Source organism: Trichomycterus rosablanca, chromosome 25 (genome assembly GCF_030014385.1).
Source record: "Trichomycterus rosablanca isolate fTriRos1 chromosome 25, fTriRos1.hap1, whole genome shotgun sequence".
NCBI classification, from domain to species: Eukaryota; Metazoa; Chordata; class Actinopteri; order Siluriformes; family Trichomycteridae; genus Trichomycterus; species Trichomycterus rosablanca.
In genome coordinates, this window is record NC_086012.1 from 9502352 (window position 1) to 9528577 (window position 26226).

Consider the following 26226-nt stretch of genomic DNA (forward strand, 5'->3'; position numbering starts at 1 on the left):
ATGGTAAGTGGAGCTGATAAAATGGACAGTGAGTGTAAAAACAATGAAGTGGTTTTAATGTTATGGCTGATCAGTGTACCTTCTATTAAAGAATGGGGTATGGACAGGTGGCAGTTTTATTGTATTTTTTAAATGTCAATGCTGGAAAGAGTATAATGCTCCAGCGAAAAGCATCCTTAAATCAAAAGTGCTAACTAATAGATATAAAATACTCATAGTCACTAATTATACACCTGAAACATGTGTTGACAGGCTATGTGCTCCAACTGAAGAGGCCAGTAAGTGTAAACAGTATTTAAAAACACAGACATGCTACTTTAACACCCATACAACATGCACTACTATGTTATTATACTTTTGCTGAGTGCTGTGACTGGTCCACCATTTAAAAACATCTGGTCAATATGGGTGCTGTGGGGTCCAATGTAATTAATCTGTGTGGTAGACTAGAGGAAGGTGGCAAATTATATGGTAGGTGCTGCAAGTGGCAAAGAAGTGTACCTACAAGACAGGTAGAACCAATAAAGGGGCCAAAGAGTGTATCTAAGTGTTACCAATTATTAATAATACCACCACCAAAATAGCATTAAGATGAAAGTTTGTATTTGTGTGGCTGTACAGATGAACAGATATTTAAACAGAAATATACATACAGCTTATAGCCATCATTAACAAACATGACAGAACAGTAATTAAGAAGGAATGAAACCATCACATTGGCTATGTCTGAGGCACCATGTTACTAAACAGTACGTCAAAATAATACGCCACCAAAAGTATGGGCCATAGCTCATAGGATGAGGTCATAGACAGAACAGTATAGCTTAGCTTAGCATAGCATAGCTTTTAGCTTGCTGCTAACTGCTCCTTGATGGTGTGTGTGGTTGTGTTCCTTTAGCTAGCTTTCAATTATGAACTTTTCCAGCTTTCTTCTCCTGTGTACTGTAATTTTTGGTCTAATTGGGACTATGGATGCTATTTGTGGCCCCTCGCGTGGCGTGGATAATGCCAAATCCCCTTGTCTACACTATACTTCTGCTGATCTGCGTGACCTAAGAACTTTTTATCATCTTGACTCGGTGACTTACAACCTCTGTCGTAATGCTGGCATCTCTCGTCGTCCACGGTATGTTCATCGTGGTCGCAGGAGTCAGCGTTATGCCCATCATCCTTCTCATCCTATTCTCATCTATCAAGCATCAGCCTTAGCAATCCCTGTCATCTGGTCTACTGATCGTCGTCCCAGGAAACGTTCTACCTGGCATCCTCGCGGCGCTGATCCTGGCGTACTACGTGCGATTCCTCGTACCAACAGCCCACCTGCTCTGACTCGGTCTTCTCATAATCGCTTGCTCACCATGGCATTATTTAACTGTCGCTCACTCACTGACAAGGCTGCTCTACTCAGTGATCACATTATTCATAATAACATTGACCTTCTTTTTCTGACTGAAACCTGGCAACAGCCTAATGATTATATCCATCTGAACACCGCTGCTCCGGCGGGATTTAAGCATCTTTCGTCCCCTAGGTCCTCTGGGAGAGGTGGCGGCTTGGCTGTGCTCTTCTCCCAGGCTATCAATCTCTGTATCTGTAACTCCCCTAAGGTTTCTTCTTTTGAATACATGGTGGTTAAGATCTTGTGCCCTAGTCCTACTCTCTTTTTACTCCTCTACCGGCCACCTAAAAATCCCATTGCTGATTTTCTGTCTGATTTGTCTGAAGTTTTGACGTCTGTGTGTGGTCAAACTTCGTCTGTAGTTTTGCTGGGTGACTTCAATATTCACCTAGACTCCAAAACCTCAAACTCTACTGAATTTCTGTCATTAATTAACTGCTTTGATTTTCAACAATATGTAACTTTTCCTACTCATAAACATGGTCACATCCTGGACCTTATCTGTTCCACTACTAATAATATCAGTAATCTTCAAGGACACAACATTGGTGTTTCGGATCATTTGTTTATAACTTCGAGTCTCTCTCTGCCTGCCCTCGCTCGTTCATCTAAGACTGTAATCACCTATCGGGACCTCTCCTCTGTTAACCCATTGTCCTTCTCTGCTACCCTACTATCCTCGAACTTTGTCTCTGTCACGTCTCAGCACTCTGTTAATCAGGCTGTGAATATATATAATCAGGCTCTCACAAATACTTTTGAGGTCCTTGCTCCTGTTAAAACTAGGGTTGTCCCCTCCTCTCACTCCTCTCCCTGGTATACTCCTGAGCTTCGAACCTTAAAAACCCAGGGCCGACGGCTTGAACGTCTGTTTAAGAAAACGTCGCTGCAGGTTCATGCCTTGGCGCTCGCGGACCACTTGGCCAATTATAAAGCAGCTTTAAATGCTGCTCGATCTAGCTACCTTACTTCTGAGTTCAAAAAAGCTGGCAATAACTCGTCTAGACTTTTTTCTATTGTTAAAAAGATTCTGTGTCCCCCATCTAACTCTGTCACTGCGTCGTCGGATCTCTGTAACTCTTTTCTCACTTTCTTTCAAGATAAAGTGTCGGGCATATATAGTGAACTTTCCACTTCGGAATCTATCTCCACTATATCTGGTTCTTACATTTCTCTATCCTCTTGCTCATTTCCGTGCTTCTCCACTGTTGACGCTGGTACCATTGAGAGAATTATATCTACATCGAAATCTGCCACCTCTTTCCTTGACCCTGCTCCTACTGCCCTTCTCAAACTCTGCTGTGCTACTTTATCTGTTCCCATCTCCCACATTGTCAATCTTTCACTTAGCTCTGGATTGGTTCCTGATGGCTTGAAACTTGCTGCTGTCACCCCTGTCATTAAGAAACCCGGTTTAGACCAGTCCATTCTCAGCAATTTTAGACCCATTTCCAACCTTCCATTCCTCGCTAAAATTCTAGAAAGAGTTGTAGCCTCCCAGCTGCTCGACTACCTTGATGCTAATAATTTATCTGAAATCTTTCAGTCAGGTTTCCGTTCTAAACATAGTACTGAAACTGCCCTAATTCGTGTTATAAATGATCTTCTTCTTGCCTCTGACAACGGTCTTGTCTCTATCCTCCTCCTACTTGATCTCTCATCAGCATTCGACACAATTAATCATAACATTCTCTTGGCACGCCTGTCTGAGATTGGTCTCATGGACACGGCTCTCTCCTGGTTTAAGTCATATCTCACCGGCAGGTGTCAATTTGTTCGTATTGGTCACCACTCATCTGCTACCGTTCCGGTTCCACAAGGTGTTCCTCAAGGATCGGTCCTTGGACCCCTCCTCTTCACCATCTACATGCTCCCTCTTGGCCCCCTTGTACGCCAGTTTGGTCTGAGCTTTCATTGCTATGCTGACGATACTCAACTATATATTAGCTTCAAACCCTCTGACCCTGTGCCTCCCCCCTCGCTTACCAGTTGCATACAAAAGTTACATTCCTGGCTTCATAATAATTACTTAATGCTTAATGCTCTGAAAACTGAGTTTCTTTTTATTGGTCCGAAATCTGCTGTCTCTACTCTCTCTGATGTGACTTTTAATATTGGTTCCACTGCCATCTGTCCCTCAAATTGTGCTCGTAATCTTGGTGTCCTTTTCGATTCTCACCTTTCCTTTGACTCCCACTTAGCATCGGTCTCCAAATCTGCCTATTTTCACTTGCGCAATATCTCTCGCCTTCGTCCTTTGCTTTCACAAGACTCTGCTGAGACTCTGGTCCATGCTCTAGTCACCTCCCGGCTTGACTACTGCAATTCAATTTTATATGGGCTTCCTGCCAAAACCCTCCGCCCTCTCCAACGTATCCAAAATACTGCTGCTCGGATCCTTACATTTTCCCAAAAATATGACCATATTACACCTGTACTGGCTAAGCTGCACTGGTTACCTATCTCTTTGAGAATAAATATAAATATAAATTACTTATACTTACATTTAAAGCGCTACATGGCCTGGCCCCGGTATATTTAGCTGACTTACTAACGTATCACTCTCCCTGTCGCAGTCTTAGGTCCTCTGACTCTGACTTATTGGCTGTACCCAGGTTCAAGCGGGCTTCTATGGGTGGCCGTTCATTCACCTGTGCTGCCCCTCGCCTCTGGAATTCCCTTCCTCCGGCTCTCCGCTCTGCGTCTTCCCTCACTATTTTCAAATCTTTGCTTAAAACACTTCTCTTTACTGAGCATTTTTCATAGTTTTTGTATTGTATTGTAAAAGTATTGTATTGTATTGTATTGTATTGTAAAATGTTGTAAAGCGTCCTTGAGCATTGAGAAAGGCGCTATATAAGTTTAACTTATTATTATTATTATTATTATTATCATAGAGCTGTCACAATTATTATTATTATTTTGTCACACGCCCCCTCCGACATGTGCACAGTAGCCGACTGTATCTTTTCGCCTGCACGAGGCAAGTTCATATGCCAATCAGCTTTGTGCATGGAGAGCCACACCCTGATCAGCATTATTGCTGACTCTGTGCAGACGCCATCAACCAGCCAGCAGAGGTCGTAATTCGCTGTTACGCTGTAAATCGTTGTTCATGCAGACGCCCAGCCCGGACGGATAGCAGAGCTGAGATTCGATACGATGTATTCAAAATCCCAGCTCTGGTGTGCTAGCATGTTTTACCGCTGTGCCACCTGAGTGGCCTAGCTGTCAAAATTATTACATAATCGCCTGATTACAATTCGACCTATTGGTGGTTTAGGTGACCACAATAATTTGGAATAATTCCACAATCCAACAATTATGTCCAATTTTCATTTACTTTATTAATACAGGTTTTTAAATGAATGTGTCCTGGTAGTTATTCACATGATATTATACTGGGTTATCCATTCATTCATCCATTTATTGTCTGGTTTACCATGGCTTTATCCTATTCAGGGTCACGGTGGGTACAATTCAATTGTAAAGGTTGGAAATACCCTCACAAACACACTCATACCCAGGGCAATTTTGTATCTCCAATTAACCTGACCTCATGTCTTTGGACTGTGAGAGGAAACCGGAGCAGCTCCACCTGGGAATCGAACCCAGGACCTTCTTGCTGTGATGCGACAGTTCTACAGTGTGACAAATAATGACCAGTAAAAATTGTGACAGGCCTAAGCTAACATACTATTTTGACACACTACTTAGTGCAGTAAAATACAGGTGGTGGTGTAGGCTTAGGGTGTTTCTCAATATACGTTATTATTTTTTGATTTTACTATAAGTGCTTAACTGAATACAATGTTTCTAATGACTCTGCCCAATACAGGTAAATAAATATTGATTGAGACTGTATACATTGCAAGCAGTTGAGGGTTAAGGGCCTTGCTCAAGAGCCCAACAGTGGCAAGCTTGCAGATGTGGGGCTTGAATCAGTGACCTTTCAGTTACTAGTCCTATACTTTAACCACTGAGCTACCACTGCCCACTGCCTATTTTTGTTTATGCATTTCTCCTCTTTTTCTCCCAATTTTAGCACGTCCAATTTACCCAATTGTGTTATGCTTCCTCTCTACTGGTGCTGACCACCGCCCTGATTGAGGAGACCAAACTGACACACGCCCCCTCCGACACGTGTGCAGTACCCGACTGCCCTTTTCACCTGCAAGAGGCGTGTTCATATGTTGATCAGCTTTGTGCACGGAGAGCCACACCCTGATCAGCATTATCCCTCAACTCTGTGCAGTGGTCATAATTGCATCAGTTATGAGGTCCCTATCCGGCTTTTCCTTCCCTGTATGAACAACAGCCAATCGTTGTTCATGTAGCCGCCCAAGCCCAGCCTGATGGCAGAGTGGAGTTTTAAACCGACGAGTTCAAAATGTCAGCTCTGGTGTGCTAGCGTGTTCTACTGCTACGCCACCTTCATTGTCTGGTGTGTTTACCACTGATTTTTTCAGATTAGGGTCATGGAAGGTCCGACTGATTGGGTGAAAGACAGGAAACTAAGGTTAAGGAGTTAAAGAAATGGAAGTGTAATACAGTAGACTTGGTGTATTGGTTTTTGGCCAACGACCAAACTGGGCAAAGAACAACTAGATTTGTTAAGTGAATACGTTTTTTTATTATTATTTATTTAAACATTTTTATCTGTCTCTGTATTAAGAAACACCCAATTTGACCACCACAAAATGTCACATATTGGCAACACTGACCCATAACAACTTTCACCTTTAAAGTACTTTCTTGTTTATACATATGAAAATATCATTAACATCCAATGGCTTAAAAAATATGCTTAATATGCAAAACTAGAATATATACAGCTTTAATAAACTCAGTGGAGGATTTTCTTAGGGACAAAAAGCCAAAAATTTGAAGATATTATATAAAACAATTCTGAAACAAAGCCTGTAAATAAGCAGCAGCTCAAAGAAGAAAACTTTCAATGAGAAATCAAAATTAAAATATTTACCAAAATCTTACTCGGGCGACACAGGCTGTAAGTAACATTGGTCTCGTTGTTTTAGTGCAAAACCAGAACCCAACGTAGGACACCAAACTTGGTGGTGTTTCGGCTGATCGGCTACATTTAGCATAAGTGAAATATTTTTCCTAAACAATTCCTTTCACATTAAGTTGAAAGTTGCGTTCAAAAGTCTGGGCAAAAGACGCTTGTGCAATCTATACAGGGAAAAATATTCTTACCACAAATTAAAAAAAAAAAAATAACCCACCAAAAGTCTGGGCCATAGCTTATAGGATGAGGTCTTAGGGCTGTTACTGTTATTACATAATCACCTGATTACAATTCGACCTATTGTACAATTATGTCCAAATATCATTTATTTTATTAACACAAATTTTTAAAGGAATGTGTCCTGGTATTTATTCACATGATATTATACTGGGTTATTCATTCATTCATCCATTCATTGTCTGTTTTACCGTGGCTTTATCCTATTCAGGGTCATGGTGGGTACAATTCAATGGGCGATAGGTTGGAAACACCCTGGATAGGTCACCAGTCTATCACAAGGCAAACACACTCACACACATTTACACACACACTCATACCCAGGGCAATTTTGTATCTCCAATTAACCTGACCACATGCCTTTGGACTGTGAGAGGAAACCGGAGCAGCCCCACCTGGGAATCGAACCCAGGATCTTCTTGCTGTGACCAATTGTGTTATGCTTCCTCTCTACAGGTGCTGACCCCCGAGATGCTGACCATCTTTTCACCTGCACGAGGTGAGTTCATATGCCGATCAGCCTTGTGCACGGAGAGCCACACCCCGATCAGCATTATTTCTCTACTCTAATCAGCCAGCAGAGGTCAGCCCAGCCGGATGGCAGAGCTGAGATTCGATACGATGTATTCGAAATCCCAGCTCTGGTGTGCTAGCATATTTTACTGCTGCGCCGCTGAGCGGCTGTACCAATTTTTTAATGCCATCAGGAAACATGTTTTTGGTTGAGCGCATAACCACTGATGCACCGCTGCTTTCACATCATCACATGAAAATCTTCTTCTCCTTAAAGCTTTTTTGAGCGTCCAAAAAGGTGGAAATCAGATGGCGCTAAATCCGGACTATAAGTGTCTCTCGGTCTCTCTTTTTTTGCACCAGGTAGCCACAGGTGTGACAAACACCAGAACTTAATATCTAAGAGGGGTGTTCAAATGCCTTTGGCCATTCATTGTATATAAACACCTACTGTTTCTTAACCATAAATACCATAAATAAAGCATTTCATTATTAAATCAGCAGGTCTGCAAATGTCTGAAATGATTGCACAAGCTTCTTTTCAATCTAACAACTTGATCTGGCCAAGGGTGCCCACAAATTTGTATACACAATCTATATCTTATGTAAATTATTAAAGCCAACATAGGCAGAATCTGTAAGTAACTGTTGATGCATGCTCAATAATCCAGGTACACAAATCCACAAAGTTGAATCAGTTCATCTGGACACAAGTTTGTTGTAGAGATACGTTTCGTCACTCAATCGGAATGATCCTTAGGGCCCTTAGGACCGGGTTCCTCGACACAAACAGAGTAACATAGTGTATGCTGTTATGTGCCGGGAGGATTGCCGGGAACTGTACATCGGGGAAACTAAACAGCCACTGGCGAAATGGATGGCCCAACATAGAAGATCTATGCCAGGACTCCGTGATTTACAACCACCTGCAAGCCAGCGGCCACTCATTTAATGATGACGATGTGCAGATCCTTGACAAGGAGGAACGCTGGTTTGAACGGGGAGTCAAAGAGGCCATTTACGTGAAGAGGGAACGACCATCTCTGAACCGGGGAGGGGGCCTGAGAGTACATCTCTCACTATCTTACAACGCCATAATAGGAGCTATACCCCAATCCTATGTGAAAGACACACATGACAATTGTAATTAATGGTTATTGTGATTTGCATATGGACCTGATCACCGGTTCCATTGTTATGCAGTGGGCGGTGATCGGTCGTTATGCAAATCGGCTGCATATAAGGTTGGGGTATTCAACACCAGCTCAGACTGAAGAAGTCATTCGGATTGAGTGACGAAACGTATCTCTACAACAAACTTACGTTCAGATGAACTGATTCAACTTTGGATGTAAGTAAGTAAGTTGTCATGAATGAACATTACAGTTGATATTAGTTATTATAAGTCTTACCAGTACCAGTAATGGTCATGACAGTATCTTAAGCTGATATGGCATAACATATAATATATCGTCAAAAATGTGCACACTTGACCATGTTAGTTGGACATCCAATTCCAAAACCATGAGCATTAAATATGAAATTTCCCCTTTTTTGCAGCTACAACAGCCTTAACTCTTCTGAAAGATCTTCCCATAAGATTTTGTGCCTGTTCAATCAAAGGATCATTTGTGATTTCAGGCAATAATGAGAAGTCACGGCTTGCAATCACCAATTGCAATTCCAATTCACCCTAGATGAGATCAATGCAGTTTAGGTCAGGGTAATGTGAAGGCCAGTGGAGTTATTCATTCATTGTCTTTTACCACCACTTCATCCTATTTAGGGTCACAGTGGGCCCAATTCTCTGGGCGAAAGGTAGGAAACACCCTGTACAGGGCATTTAAACATCTCCAATTAACCTGCCTGTATGTCTTTGGACTGTGAGAGGAGCACCTGGGAATCAAACCAGACCTTCTTGCTGTAAGGCTACAGTGCTACCCACCGAGCCACCATGTCACCCCATTGGAGTTCTCCTCCCACTGAATTAGTCAAACTTTGTCTGTGTCCGAAATCACATACTTAAACGGTGCGTACTAAATTTGAGTCAGTGCTCATAGCTCGACCGGTAAGGCAGTACGCATACTACGTCCGCCATCTTGCCATTGTCACATGATGCATGATGTCACATTGCTGCAGTTATAACTATTTTAAAATCGGACAGAATTAATTTTTGTCTTACTTTGCTTTCCACTATCTTTCTTCTTCCACTACTAAAACCTTTGCAGCTCCACTTAAATTATGGGATGGATTTTTGGACCACAGTGTGCTGTGTTTGCATACTCGAAAATGGCTGCCCATGCAGTAGGTCATCCGGGTATTTTTCGCATACTGTTTAATGAATACTACGTATTCGGACACTACCCACTCTTGCGTACTGCTTTCACATACTGTTCAGTATGGAAGTATGTAATTTTGCACGCAGCCTTTGTCTTTATGAACCTTGATTTGTGCATGGGGGGCACAGTCATGATGGAAGTACAAACATTTGTGAAAGGATGGGTCACTCTCAGGAGCTCAGTGAATTCCAGCGTGGTACCGTGATGCCACCTGTGCAACAAATTTCCTCGCTACTAAATATTCCACAGTCAACTGTCAGTGGTATTATAACAACGTGGAAGCGATTGGGAATGACAGCAAGTAAAATGACAGAGCGGGATCAGCGGACACTAAGGCAGAGGTCACCAACTTTCTACAGAGTCAATCATTACAGACCTCCAAACTTCACGTGGCCTTCAGATCAGCTCAAGAACAGTGTGTAGAGAGCTTTATGTATGGGTTTCCATGACTGAGCAGCTGCATCCAAGCCTTACATCATCAAGCGCAATGCAAAGTCTAGGATGCAGTGGTGTAAAGCACGGCGCCACTGGACTCTCTGGAGTGACGAATCACGTTTCTCTGTCTGGCGATCCAATGGACGAGTCTGGGTTTGGCGGTTGCCAGGAGAACGGTACTTGTCTGACTGCATTGTGCCAATTGTAAAGTTTGGTGGAGGGGGGATTATGGTGTGGGGTTGTTATCCAGGAGTTGGGCTCGGCCCCTTAGTTCCAGTGAAAGGAACTCTTAATGCTTCAGCATACCAAGAGATTTTGGACAATTTAATGCTCCCAACTTTGTATTTTGGGGATGGTCCCTTCCTGTTCCAACATGACTGCACACCAGTGCACAAAGCAAGGTCCATAAAGACATGGATAAGCGAGTTTGGTGTGGAAGAACTTGACTGGCCTGCACCTTGACTGGACAGACCTCAACCCGACAGAACACCTTTGGGATGAATTAAAGCAGAGACTGCGAGCCAGGCCTTCTCGTCCAACATCAGTGACTGACCTCACAAATGCGAGAGGTCAGTCACTGCTTCTAGAACAATGGTCAAGAATTCCCATAAACACAACTCTAAACTATATGGAAAGTTTTCCCAGAAGAGTTGAAGCTGTTATAGTGGCAAAGGGTGGGCCGACATCATATTAAACCCTATGGATTAAGAATGGGATGTCACTCAAGTTCATATGTGTGTGAAGGCAGACGAGCGAATACTTTTGGCAATATAGTGCACCTGTTAGCAATGAGTCACCTGAACACACTGATTATGAAAGGTGTCCATGTAGTCTCACTGAAGCTGTTAATTTAAATAATGGTACTGGTAATATATCACTGTTCTTATGCTTAGAATCAACTGTTACGACCATGATCTGTCATGTTGGTGTCAGGATATTGGGTTTGAGTAAAGTGTAAATTAGATTTTGTGAATGCTATTGTGTTATAGTTCAGCAGCTTAAACTGGTGGATCCGTGCTGATTTCCTAAAAATCACAAAGGCCACATGACGATGTGTACAAGCCTGATGAAATCCACATTCATTTCAAAATAAAAGCCATTATATACACACGACTCATACATTTACATACGTGCTCCTTAGCAGAAGCTGTTTTGCACCTTAAATATCTTCACTAAAATACAAATAAATGTAGACAGCAAATTCAGAGAGTCAGGTGCTTAGGTTCCAGTAAACGCAAGACGTGACTTTTCAAATGGAAATTAGCGTCAAGTATAATGTGTCCTCTCGTCTTTCCTCAGTATTTACACAAACATACATCTGATAGCCCTAATATGCTGATCAGCCCGTTCACAAATCATATCCTTGAGATTTAAAAGCAGAACAAAATGTCAAGACAGGAATAATGCAAGGTCATAAACCCTTGAGCTTTGGCACCCACACACACAGCCAAACTATAGTGTGTGTGCTTATAGCTAATCCTGATGCCACGTTTACTGCAAGACTGCGATCTATACATTCAAGCTGTGTCTAATGTGTCTCAACTTCCATCAAAGAACAAAAAAAAAACCTAAACAGAGAGAATTTAGACTCCAGTGAGGTGTGTACTGTAGTGCATGTTTCTGAGCGCTCCGTCTGCCTCACTTGAGCAGTTTTTTGGGCGTGCTTTGTTTCTTGGTCTGCCAAAGGTGGCCGTAGATGGTGACAGCGTCGATGCTGGCCGACATGGTCTTGGCCGGGATGTGACAAAACTGTTTTTTGTCCGAGCTGTACTTATACAGGTTCTCGATCATCTTGGGAGTGATGGACTTTGGCCCGATGCCTGTTAACTTGCTGATCTCTTGAGTCTCTGGACAGTATGTGTAGAGTGCGCGGAACTGGCAACCGGAATCTCGGAACAGGATCAAAAAGTTGTTTGAGTCCGTCTTCTCCATTTCCTGGAAGACAGGGAAAAAAAAAGATTATATGCATTAAAATTGCATTAATAAATCCTAATACGTCTGCTTTAGACAGAAATAAAGTAATGTCAGCGTTTATGTGGTGAAGTGGTCTATTATGCTAGCCCACCAGGTCGAATTCAGGTTTGAATTTTAGTGGTGCTATCAGCCGGTCAGGCTACACAGACATAATTGGCTATGTCTAAGGGGGATGGGATGGCCAAAGCGCTGCAATGGATGGACATGTGAAACATGCTGCAACTCTGACCAAGAAGGACAGTGGTAGCCTAGTCGGTAGCGCTTTGGGCTATCATTTGGAAGTACGCTAATACGCTCGTCCACCAATGCAGTGTCCGTTGTGCTTTACTTACACAATGTGCTTTGATTCTTTAATTGAAACAAATAAGAGTTGGCGCCCAGGTGGCGCAGTGGGATATTCCACTAGCACACCAGCGCAGAGATTCTGAACTCCTTGGCGTTGCCACCGGTCGGCTCGGCACCATCTAGTGGACACAATTGGCAGTGCCTGCAGCAGACACTAATTGGCCACCGTGTTTGCTAGGGTGGGATGACCGGACTGTGTGGGTGGGGTGTTCAAAGGACCCAGATTAGCAGATAGAGGCACCTGTGCAGAATGCATGGGCAAAAAGAAGGGGTCCGCTAAGGACTGCGTATGTGTTGGAGGAGGCGTGAGCAGAAAATATACCCTCCACGAATGCAGTCAGGGATCCCCAGCAGCGGAAGACAAATTGACTACGCTAAATCTAGAGAATTAGAGTTACTAATCAAAGCTTTACTAACACGCTGGTGCTTCAATGTATTGTACTTCTGCACACAGCAACACTGATTTAAACAATCTCTACACTGATCAGCCATAACATTAAAACCACCTCCTTGTTTCTACACTCACTGTCCATTTTATCAGCTCCACTTACCATATAGAAGCACTTTGTAGTTCTACAATTACTGACTGTAGTCCATCTGTTTCCCTACACACTTCCTTAGCCTGCTATTATTATTATTATTATTAGCCTGTTATTCAATAGTCAGAACCCCACAGGACCACCACAGGGCTAGGTATTATTTAGGTGGTGACATGGTGGTGGTGTGTTAGTGTGTGTTGTGCTGGTATGAGTGGATCAGACACAGCAGCGCTGCTGGAGTTTTTAAATACCGTGTCCCCTCACTGTCCACTCTATTAGACACTCCTACCTAGCTGGTTCACCTTGTAGATTTAAAGTCAGAGGCGATCGCTTATCTGTTGCTGCTGATTGAGTTGGTCATCTTCTAGACCTTCACCAGTGGTCACTGGACGCTGCCCCCGGTGGGCGCCGTTGGCTGGATATTTTGGTTGGTGGACTATTTTCAGTCCAGCAGGGACAGTGAGGTGTTTAAAAACTCCATCAGCACTCATACCAGCACAACACACACTAACACACCACCACCATGTCAGTGTTACTGCAGTGCTCTGAATGATCCACCACCCAAATAATACCTGCTCTGTGGGGGTCCTGGGAGAGTCCTGACCATTGAAGAACAGCATGAAAGGGGGCTAACAAAGCATGCAGAGAAACAGATGGACTACAGTCAGTAATTGTAGAACTACAAAGTGCTTCTATATGGTAAGTGAAGCTGATAAAATGGACAATGTGTGTAGAAACAAGGAGGTGGTTTTAATGTTATGGCTGATCAGTGTATAATTCATACTACAATGAATTAAGAGTAGAGCAGACTGTCTATTCTAAACTGTGCAGTATCAACCTAAAATTTTTAGCCCTGACCTCTAGTATCTTGTTCTTCTGCCCCTCGTTGACTTTGCCAGCCAGGCAGCAGTGGGCCAGTGCGTTCTGGATGATGTACTTGTTAGACCTGGCACTGGGTTCCTTGTAAAGCTTTGGTCCTATTATTGAAAGATAGTAAGATATCAGTGAAGTAAAAATGTTGTATTTAATATGTCATCTGTTTAAATAATTAAGCTTTATAATAAACATACATGTAAAAAAAAATAATTTATGTGGTAGCTAGACTGAAAAACTGACTACAAACACAAAAACAATAATAACAGCTACATTTTTACATTAATTAACTTTATTTAAGCATTTGTAAATGATATAATATGAAATTAATAGCAATATTTAATGTCCATAACAATATTTAATATCATAAATCTTGTAAATGAAATGCTCTAATTATGCGATGAACAGACACTGCTGATACCTGTGTATTCTGTATTGGATGCTGCTGACGATGATGACTCGTTCTCCCAGTTCTCCCCATTCTGATTTACTGACGGACCAGGTGACAACTGACCTACAGCCGTCTCGGGCCTGCGGAAGAACAAAAACCTGATAAATGCTGCATCTTTCATTTAGGAAATGGAGTGGGAAAATGCAAGCAGCTACAATGATTGATACATTTAGCATATAATACTCCATCACAGCTTAACATAAAAGAAGGAGCTTTACAATGAGGCTGTAAACTAGCAAAATGTTAACAAATTAACAAAAATCTGTCTGTCCGTCCGTCTGTCTATCTATCTACCTACACTATATTGCAAGTGTTCCAATCACTTCCATGGCCACAGGCGTATAAAACCAAGCACCTAGGCATGCAGACTGCTTCTACAAACATTAGTGAAAGAATGGGTCGCTCTCAGGAGCTTGGTGAATTCCAACGTGGTACAGTGATATGGATGCCACTAGGGCTGGGTATCGCCACCAATTTCCTGGATCGATTCGATTCCGATTCACCAGGTCCCGATTCGATTCGATCTTCGATTTTCGATTCGATTTTCGATCCAATTTCGATTCAACACATTTAGGCATATTTGAGTTACATTAACAGGTTTTGTTTACATATGTACAGATGTTCAGAGAACGAATGTGATAATTGTACAAAGAACACTCATTATTAAAAATATTTGTGTATTTTGTTTACATAAATAATTAATCCAAAACAGAAAACAGTAACATTCAACAGCCAGGTGTATGTTTACATTACATTTACAATGTTGTAGCATGTCAGACAAATGAAATAATAATAAAAAATGAATGTTACTGTTTTCTTCCATTTGTCTGACATGCTACAACATTGTAAATGTAATGTAAACATACACCTGGCTGTTGTACAGCTTATGCCAAGTTTACACTACACGACACTCTGATTAACACCTGGTCGCTGTAATGTTCACACTACACGACTGATCGGCGATGGGGAGTTTTACACTACACCATCCATCACCAGGGGGAATCACAGGCGAGCTTCTCTGGTCTCCAAAACTACGTTTTGTCACGAAAACACACGTGAGAAGTGATGAAAGGTTTAATGATACCACGTCCAAACATGCACATCAACAAGTAGCGAGCAATCAAAGTTTGTGCGCTGATGAAATAAATGAATCTGAGTGGATTTGGCAACACGAGCAGCATGGATCGTTCTGTAGTGAGTTGGAGGTTAATAAATATTTTGTTTTGTAGAGAACGATCTCGCGTGTGCTGATGTATTCTGATAGAAACTATATTGCGCTCCACCACCTGTTTCCAACCTCTCCCCTGTGTTTCCCCTCGCTGTTTCTCACATTGATTGAGAGCCGAGTTTTGATCGCAGAGCGAACACCGAGTTCCTCCCGAATCCAGAGCCGAGCGAAAATCAGTGCAAAAAGTTGTGTAGTGGTCCTAACTTGAGCTTCTGCCATGCTAAACTGATGTGCAGGTCAGATCTCGTTGCATGAAAAAACAGTGGCTGGTCACGCGAAATTAAAGAGGGTAACAATAGTAATAGATTTCCGTGTGCACCGTAAAAAGGGGCGTATTTAAAAAATCGATCTCGCATTTATATGAATCGATATCGGATCGTTCAAATAAAGATCGATTAAAATCGAAAAATCGATTTTATAAACCCACCCCTAGATGCCACCTGTGCAACAAGTCCAGTCGTGAAATTTCCTCACTACTAAATATTCCACAGTCAACTGTCAGTGCTATTATAACAAAGTGGAAGCGATTGGGAATGACAGCAACTCCGCCAAGAAGTAGTAGGCCACGTAAAATGACAGAGCGGGTGGCGCATAGTGTGCAGAGGTCGCCAACTTTCTGCAGAGTCGATCGCTACAGACCTCCAAACTTCATGTGGCCTTCAGATTAGCTCAGGAACAGTGCATAGAGAGCTTCATGGAATGGGTTTCCATGGCTGAGCAGCTGCATCCAAGCCTTTTAAAGTTTGGTGAAGGGGGGATTACGGTGTGGGGTTGTTTTTCAGGAGTTGGGCTCGGCCCCTTAGTTCCAGTGAAAGGAACTCTTAATGCTTCAGTATACAAAGAGATTTTGGACAATTTCATGCTCCCAACTTTGTGGGAACAGTTTGGGGATGGTCCCTTCCTGTTCCAACATGACTGCGCACCAGTGCACAAAGCAAGGTCCATAAAGACATGGATGAGCGAGTTTGGTGTGGAAGAACTTGACTGGCCTGCACAGAGTCCAGACCTCAACCCGATAGAACACCTTTGGGATGAACTAGAGCAGAGACTGTGAGCCAGGCCTTCTCATCCAATATCAGTGACTGACCTCACAAATGTGCTTCTGGAAGAATCTGGAAAAATTCCCATAAACACACTCCTAAACCTTGTGGAAAGCCTTCCCAAACGAGTTGAAGCTGTTATAGCTGCAAAGGGTGGGCTGACATCATATTAAACCCTATGGATTAAGAATGTGATGTCACTCAAGTTAATATGCATGTGAAGGCAGACGAGCGAATACTTTTGGCAATATAGTGCATCTATCTATCTATCTATCTATCCATCCATCCATCCATCTATACATCTATCCAGTCATCTGTCTGTCTGTCTGTCTGTCTGTCTGTCTGTCTGTCTGTCTATCTATCTATCTATCTATCTATCTATCTATCTATCTATCTATCTTTACCTCTGGATGTCTTGCTGGAAGTTTAACAAATAACTCAATAAATAACTATATCAAAGGTGCACAACATACGGCCCGCGAACCAGACACGGCCCGGCAAACCTCTCAATCCGGCCCACCAAATGAAGTGCTGATGCATTTTTAAATAAATGATGCTGTCATGTTTAAATTCACCGGGTAATTCCATGAAATTGCGACTGAAAAGTGACTGCTAAATTAGGTAAATACAAGTTACTTCAGCGGTACCATGTCCAAACCAAGTACGAGTAAAAAAAGTAAAGTGGATCTCGAGCATAGGAAATTTAACTCTGAATGGAGTACAAGTATTTTTTATGAAACGGGCCATGGCGTTTTCTCATGTCTGGTGTGCTTGGAATGCATGGCACTGGCAAAGGAATATAATTTATAAAGGCATTACAAAACAGAACACCCAAAACTCAGCGATCTCCGAGGTGAGTATAGAAAGCAAAAGATTGAAGCACTAAAAGACTTGCAACCACCTCACTGGAGCCTGACACTAATCAGTTGGTGTCAATAAAGACACTGCAATATCTCCCATTGACCATGACATTTCTTGTAATGTGGACAGGTCTGTAAAAATGAAATTAGTGGCCCTCTGGTGTAGGTGTTTATGTGAAGTCGGCCCTTGGTAAAAATAAGTTGTGCACCCCTGAACTATATACATAAATAAATAAATAAATAAATAAACATCACATTTTGGCACCATCTAGTGTTAATCCTTGAAACTACACCCAAAGTTCTTTAATAATATCTGATGTTGATACCGGCCAAGAAAAGACAATTCTGACCCAAAACTGACTGCTGCCACCCTCTAACTACCCATTTGCTTTCTTTTTTTCCAACACCCTCCCCAATTATGCATCGTAGGCAGTCATTAAGTGCATGTGTTAAAAGGTGATAATGTAATAACCAAAATCAGCTGTTTCACTGTAAAGTCCATGCATTAATGTCATGTTGCAGGTTTTTGTTGCAGGCACAACAAAGTGAACGGTGCATGAAGGTGTGATAAAAAGCAGATGTTGCACAACAGCTGATGATGGTTTGTTTGCTGAAAGAAAGTTCTGTGCATTAAAAGTATCACTGATAACCCAAAAGGTACAATCGACATGAATAAATGTGCTTTAATAATGATAATAATAATAACAAAAAATATTTGATAGCTTGCTTGACTGAAGCGCATTAGCCCATGATATGATAGTTTGATCGGATCTCAGAGAACTGACCTGGCTTTTGCCCCTTTTGCGGAGCTCAAAAAGAAACACAGATTGGCAGGAGAAAGTTTGCTGCGTCTGGCACAGCGTAGAAAGGAATAGTAAAAACAAGAAAACAAGCATCACATAGTAAGAGGACGGACACATTACGCAAGATATAAGTGAAAAGTGACATCAAACAGACGGTCAGAGGAAAGAGATGTTTACTAACTGGACATGAGGGGAAAATAACCTTTTTTCTATCAATTTTTTATAGAAAAAGAGAAAAGTTTTTAGGCCCTATATAACCCTAAGTTATGTAGGGGAAGTGTCTATATCTTAAAGCAGATTTGGTCCTTGACGATATACTGTACGAAGCACTGAACGCACAAAACACCATACTTTAATTATGTTTAATTACATTAAATTTGTTATACAGTGGTACCTTGTAACTCAACGTCCCCTAAACTCAGAATCTTTAAAACTCAATGCCCTTTGTTGAGAAATTTGTACCCTTGAACTCATAACTTAATAACTTAACTTAGAGACGAAACTACATTTGTGTGGAATAACTGTCACATTCATTCTGAAAGTGTCCACATGTATCTGTGTTCAGCTGGATTTTTCTCCTGTTTCACTTTTAAACTTATGTTAGAGCTCAGGGTTCTGAGAATTTGTAAGAATCAGCTTTTTATTTCAATATTTTTATATTATATTTGTGTTATTTTCAGTGTACAAGTGTCAAAAACAACCCCATTATTTTACATAAGCCTAAAATATATGCAGTTCCACGGGACCATGGAAATCATAATAACAGGTTTCCCATACATCCTTTTGGGAAAAAATATCTTGAAACTCAACGCCTTTTAAACTCAATGCCACTCCCAGAACCAACTGACGTTGAGTTTCAAGGTACCACTGTATTTAATTGTGTAATTATGTAATCACATTAATATAGCTCACCTGGACATCCTCTTGTCTGACTGGACACTGTCATTGTCAGCCAGGTTAAGTGAGGCCAGTGATATGCTAGAGACTGAGTTTCCTCGTGGACGTGAGCCTGCACGAATAGAGAAGGAATACACATAAACAAAAAACACAAGATAGTTGTCTCAAACAGCCCAACAATTTTTTTTTTTTTTTTTGAAACCAGTACTAACCAGTATGAAAGATTGTCTGCAAACATAAACTTTTACAGTTGTGCTCATAAGTTTACATACCCTGGCAGAATTTGTGATTTTTTTTGGCCATTTTTCAGAGAATATGAATGATAATACAAAAACTTTTCTTTTATTCATGGTTAATGGTTGGGTGAAGCCATTTATTATCAAACAATTGTGTTTGCCCTTTTTAAATCATAATGACAACAGAAACTACCCAAAAGACCCTGATCAAAAGTTTACATACCCTGAAAGTTTTGACATGATAACATACACACAAGTTGACACGCACGAGTTTAAATGGCTACTAAAGGTAACCATCCTCACCGGTGATCAGTTTGCTTGTAATTAGTGTTTACAAAAAGTCAGTGAGTTTCTGGGCTCCTGACAGGCCGCTGCATATTTCATCCAGTGCTGCCACTGATGTTAAAGGAGCCATGGGGAAAGCAAAAGAATTATCAAAGGATCTGCGGGAGAAGATAGTTGAACTTTATAAGACAGGAAAAGGATATAAAAAGATATCCAAGGGATTGAGAATGCCAATCAATAGTGTTCAAACTCTAATTAAGAAGTGGAAAATAAGGGATTCTGTTGAAACCAAGCCAATGTCAGATAGACCAACAAAAATTTCAGCCACAACTGCCAGGAAAATTGTTTGGGATGCAAAGAAAAACCCACAAATAACGTCAGCTGACATACAGGACTCTCTGAAAAGAAGTGGTGTGGCTGTTTCAAGATGCACAATAAGGAGGCACTTGAAGAAAAATGGGCTACATGGTCGAGTCGCCAAAAGAAAGCCATTACTACGCCAATGCCACAAAGCATCCCGCTTACAATATGCTAAACAGCACAGAGACGAGCCTCAAAAATTCTGGAACAAAGTTATTTGGAGTAAAGAGACCAAAATGTAACTTTTTGGCCATAACCATAAACGCTACATTTGGAGAGGAGTCAACAAGGCCTATGATGAAAAGTACACCATCCCTACTGTGAAACACGGAGGTGGATCGCTGATGTTTTGGGGATGTGTGAGCTGCACAGGGAACTTGGTCGGATCATAGGTCCTCATAACTGGTGCGACTGCGGCCCCTGCTGGCGCCTGCACAGGGCTGAGGAATAATGCTGATGGGGGTGTGGCCCTCCGTACCCAGTGCCCGTCAAGTGTATGAACTCGACTCGTGCAGGTGAAAAATGCACAATCTGTACTGACTGTGCGTACCGGAGGGGGCGCATGTCAGTTGAGGCGTCCTCAGTCAGCGGTGAAGGATCGAATCAGTATAGAGGACGCAATCAGGGTAATTGGACACGACTAGACTGAGGGATAAAAATTGGGGGGAAAAAGGGAAGGAAAAATAAAAAATAAAAAAATTAATAAATATATATATATATATACAGTGTATCACAAAAGTGAGTACACCCCTCACATTTCTGCAGATATTTAAGTATATCTTTTCATGGGACAACACTGACAAAATGACACTTTGACACAATGAAAAGTAGTCTGTGTGCAGCTTATATAACAGTGTAAATTTATTCTTCCCTCAAAATAACTCAATATACAGCCATTAATGTCTAAACCACCGGCAACAAAAGTGAGTACACCCCTTAGTGAAAGTTCCTGAAGTGTCAATATTTTGTGTGGCCACCATTATTTCCCAGAACTGCCTTAACTCTCCTGGGCATGGAGTTTACCAGAGCTTCACAGGTTGCCACTGGAATGCTTTTCCACTCCTCCATGACGACATCACGGAGCTGGCGGATATTCGAGACTTTGTGCTCCTCCACCTTCCGCTTGAGGATGCCCCAAAGATGTTCTATTGGGTTTAGGTCTGGAGACATGCTTGGCCAGTCCATCACCTTTACCCTCAGCCTCTTCAATAAAGCAGTGGTCGTCTTAGAGGTGTGTTTGGGGTCATTATCATGCTGGAACACTGCCCTGCCAGTTTCCGGAGGGAGGGGATCATGCTCTGCTTAGTATTTCACAGTACATATTGGAGTTCATGTGTCCCTCAATGAAATGTAACTCCCCAACACCTGCTGCACTCATGCAGCCCCAGACCATGGCATTCCCACCACCATGCTTGACTGTAGGCATGACACACTTATCTTTGTACTCCTCACCTGATTGCCGCCACACATGCTTGAGACCATCTGAACCAAACAAATTAATCTTGGTCTCATCAGACCATAGGACATGGTTCCAGTAATCCATGTCCTTTGTTGACATGTCTTCAGCAAACTGTTTGCGGGCTTTCTTGTGTAGAGACTTCAGAAGAGGCTTCCTTCTGGGGTGACAGCCATGCAGACCAATTTGATGTAGTGTGCGGCGTATGGTCTGAGCACTGACCGGCTGACCCCCCACCTTTTCAATCTCTGCAGCAATGCTGACAGCACTCCTGCGCCTATCTTTCAAAAACAGCAGTTGGATGTGACGCTGAGCACGTGCACTCTGCTTCTTTGGACGACCAACGCGAGGTCTGTTCTGAGTGGACCCTGCTCTTTTAAAACGCTGGATGATCTTGTCCACTGTGCTGCAGCTCAGTTTCAGGGTGTTGGCAATCTTCTTGTAGCCTTGGCCATCTTCATGTAGCGCAACAATTCGTCTTTTAAGATCCTCAGAGAGTTCTTTGCCATGAGGTGCCATGTTGGAACTTTCAGTGACCAGTATGAGAGAGTGTGAGAGCTGTACTACTAAATTGAACACACCTGCTCCCTATGCACACCTGAGACCTAGTAACACTAACAAATCACATGACATTTTGGAGGGAAAATTACAAGCAGTGCTCAATTTGGACATTTAGGGGTGTAGTCTCTTAGGGGTGTACTCAATTTTGTTGCCGGTGGTTTAGACATTAATGGCTGTATATTGAGTTATTTTGAGGGAAGAATAAATTTACACTGTTATATAAGCTGCACACAGACTACTTTTCATTGTGTCAAAGTGTCATTTTGTCAGTGTTGTCCCATGAAAAGATATACTTAAATATCTGCAGAAATGTGAGGGGTGTACTCACTTTTGTGATACACTGTATATATATATATATATATATATATATATATATAAAAACAGAACAAAAAAGTAGGAGTGCCCCATTTATTTGTAATAGTTCTGCCAATTTGTCAAATTTGTTTATTTCAGATCTTAATTTTAAACTTAAATTTGAATTTATGAGCCAAACTAACCTGTGAAAACATAAAATACATTTTATAAATAATTATTTTGTTGATTTATTTTATTCATTTTTGAAAATATTTTGTTTATGTATTTCCTCCTGACTTTTAGCGCGTCCAATTGCCCGATTGTGCCGCTCGGATTTGAGGAGAACGAAGCTAACCCATGCCCTCTCCGACACGTGGGCAGCAGCCGTATGCATTTTGTCATCTACACCAGACGAGACCAGCCTCAGACCAGTCTTGTGTAGGGAGAGACACACCCTGATCCGCACCCTCTCCCCGCCTCTGTGCAGGCGCCATCAATCAGCCAGCAGAAGTCGTAGTTGCATTAGTTATGAAAGAGTCCCTATCTGGGTCAATACCCCACCCCTATATGAACAACAGGCCAATCGTTGTTCATGTGGCTGCTCAGCACAGCCGGCAGGCAGAGTTGAGACTCTATACAATGTATTCGAGATCCCAGCTCTGGTGTTCTAGCGTGTGTTTTTACAGCTGCGCCACCTGAGCGGCCCTATTCATTTAAAAAAAAAAATTGTTTCCCAAATTTTCTTCGCAATCTAGTCGTATTCAATTACCCAACTGCATTTTGCTTCCTCTCTACAGCTGCTGACTACCACTCATGAACAAGAGAAGCCACGAATGATACACGCCCCCTCTGGCACATGTGCAGCAGCCGACTGCTTCTTTCCACCTGCACGAGGCGAGTTCATATGGGGCTCGGTATCGCATATAGGCCCTGATTATCTGTATTCCCTGTGCAAGGACCATCAATCAGCCAGCAGAGGTCGTAATTGCATCAGTTATGAGGAATCCCAACTGATGTGCCAATCATGGTCCATGTAGACACCCAGCCTGCCAGTAGCAGAGCTGAGATTTAAATTCATAATCTGGATTGTTTCATTTATTGATGAAATAAAACACACAACACCTTTAGAAAAAGAATAACACATAAACTCAATAACCAGACTGTTACCAGTCCTCTTTAATAACTGAAGATCAATTTTTCATATCAATTTGGAGGAAAAGCACTACATGATCAAATAACTACCACCTGATTTGACTGTTTGCATGTTAATCTAACTAGATCTCCAACCACTATCAATGTGGTTCACTGGAGTCTCTGAGCTTTATAAAATGGTTTTGTAAGTACACAACCTTTCAACCATTTAGTCTTCTTTATATTGCTAGGAGGTTTTATTTAAGAGATGTTAAGATTGAACAAAAATGAAGCCTGGGTGTGTCCACTTTTTCAGTCTGAGCTTTCATCAGGGAAACTAAACTGCCGCTGGTGAAACGGATGGCACAGCTTTGTGCAGATCCTTGATAAAGAAGAACGCTGGTTTAAACAGGGAGTGCAAGAGGCCATCTATCTTTAACTATCTTACAATGCCGTGACTGCAGCTATACACCAGTTACAGGGGTTGGACAAAATAACTGAAACACCTGTCATTTTAGTGTGGGAGGTTTCATGGCTAAATTGGACCAGTCTGGTGGCCAATCTTCATTAATTGCACATTGCACCAGTAAGAGCAGAGTGTGAAGGTTCAATTAGCAGGGTAAGAGCACAGTTTTGCTCAAAATATTGCAATGCACACAACATTATGGGTGACATACCAGAGTTCAAAAGAGGACAAATTGTTGGTGCACGTCTTGCTGGCGCATCTGTGACCAAGACAGCAAGTCTTTGTGATGTATCAAGAGCCACGGTATCCAGGGTAATGTCAGCATACCACCAAGAAGGACAAACCACATCCAACAGAATTAACTGTGGACGCAAGAGAAAGCTGTCTGAAAGGGATGTTCGGGTGCTAACCCGGATTGTATCCAAAAAACATAAAACCACGGCTGCCCAAATCACGGCAGAATTAAATGTGCACCTCAACTCTCCTGTTTCCACCAGAACTGTCCGTCGGGAGCTCCACAGGGTCAATATACACGGCCGGGCTGCTATAGCCAAACCTTTGGTCACTCGTGCCAATGCCAAACGTCGGTTTCAATGGTGCAAGGAGCGCAAATCTTGGGCTGTGGACAATGTGAAACATGTATTGTTCTCTGATGAGTCCACCTTTACTGTTTTCCCCACATCCGAGAGAGTTACGGTGTGGAGAAGCCCCAAAGAAGCGTACCACCCAGACTGTTGCATGCCCAGAGTGAAGCATGGGGGTGGATCAGTGATGGTTTGGGCTGCCATATCATGGCATTCCCTTGGCCCAATACTTGTGCTAGATGGGCGCGTCACTGCCAAGGACTACCGAACCATTCTGGAGGACCATGTGCATCCAATGGCGGTGCCGTGTATCAGGATGACAATGCACCAATACACACAGCAAGACTGGTGAAAGATTGTTTTGATGAACATGAAAGTGAAGTTGAACATCTCCCATGGCCTGCACAGTCACCAGATCTAAATATTATTGAGCCACTTTGGGGTGTTTTGGAGAAGCGAGTCAGGAAACGTTTTCCTCCACCAGCATCACGTAGTGACCTGGCCACTATCCTGCAAGAAGAATGGCTTAAAATCCCTCTGACCACTGTGCAGGACTTGTATATGTCATTTCCAAGACGAATTGACGCTGTATTGGCCGCAAAAGGAGGCCCTACACCATACTAATAAATTATTGTGGTCTAAAACCAGGTGTTTCAGTTATTTTGTCCAACCCCTGTATATGTGAACGGCACACATGGCCACTGTAATTAATTTTTGATTATGATTTGCATATGGACCTGATCATCTATTCCATTTTTATGCAGTGGGCCGGTTTTGGTTGTTATGCAAATCGGCTGCATATAAGCTTGGGGTTTTCACCACCAGCTCACACTGAAGAAGTCAGTTGGATGAGTGTTGTTAGTATCTCCACAGTGTCCAGATGAACTGATTCAACTTTGTGGATTTGTGTACCTGGATTATTGAGCAAGCATCAATAAATAGATGCAGCATGCCTAAGCTTTGGTTAAATGTCTCTTAGACAACTAAATTTAATACTATGGAAATGCAATTTCATCCTTTTAAGGCCTTAACATTGTAAAAATGCATTTTCAGACAAGTGAATTAAAAAAAAAAAACCTTTGGGTGCCCTTATAACGAGGATAATATGATATTAATATAATAATACTAGATCTATAATAATTCCCATGCTTGTACATCCGAGTATTTTGGCTCCATTCATTTCCTAGCTTTAATTGACTAGCTGTTGTACCTGTGTTTGTCTGTGCTGGTGGTTTAGGAGACTCCATAATGTCTCTGTGCATAGACTTTGGACGGGGTTTCTTGTGTTTGATGCTCGGAGGACGGGGCTTAATGACACTGTCCATGTCCTCCATCAGTTTGAGCTGCCTCCTCCTCAAATACTCGTTTTTAATGAACTCTCGTTTCTCCTTCTCCTCCTCTTTCTTCTGTCGATCCTCCTCTGCTTTCAATCTGAGGGTAAAAAAGATTTGTAAAAAAGCTCTAGTTACTTACTTAAGTTGCTTTCTGGACTAAGGAAGGTCGCTGGTTGTCAGTGTTGGGCCTTTGAGCAAGGCTCTTAACCCTCAGTTACAGTTTGGTCAGTGGTAGCTCAGTGGTTAACGTTGTTGGTTCAAGCCCCACCAGAGCCAAGTTGCCGCTGTTGGGCGCCTGAGCAAGCCTTTTTGCTTGTCTTGTGTTGTTGTTCACAATAGAACCACTAAATGAAATTAATAGTCTAAAAAGTTGTCAGGTTGCTGCTTGGAAAGCTAACCTTGTCATTTCCTTTTTCTGCTGCATCTCTTGTTCTTGCTGCTGTTTTTTCATCTGCATCTCCTTCTCTCTTCTCAGTCTCTTCTCCAGCAGAGCAGCCCTCTTCTGTGCAATGTCTTCCTCAGCTTTCTCATCATCCTGAAGATAAACATGTAAGCAG

At 42.1% G+C, this 26226-nt stretch overlaps 1 protein-coding gene across 2 annotated transcripts in view; it reads right to left on the reverse strand.

The window, feature by feature from the left end:
- Positions 1–11014: 11014 nt before the first annotated feature.
- Positions 11015–26226, reverse strand: part of camsap2b (calmodulin regulated spectrin-associated protein family, member 2b) — an 82218-nt gene continuing 67006 nt past the window's right edge. The window contains exons 13-19 of one of the 2 annotated variants that reach the window (XM_062987448.1): positions 26068–26204; positions 25546–25766; positions 18978–19074; positions 18048–18113; positions 14105–14214; positions 13669–13787; positions 11015–11887 (exon numbers count right to left, since the gene is read on the reverse strand). In XM_062987448.1, coding sequence (XP_062843518.1) covers positions 11591–11887; positions 13669–13787; positions 14105–14214; positions 18048–18113; positions 18978–19074; positions 25546–25766; positions 26068–26204 — 1047 coding nt within the window. In that variant the 3' untranslated portion in view covers positions 11015–11590. The remainder of the gene's footprint in view (positions 11888–13668; positions 13788–14104; positions 14215–18047; positions 18114–18977; positions 19075–25545; positions 25767–26067; positions 26205–26226) is intronic. The other variant, XM_062987449.1, reaches the window with a different exon arrangement.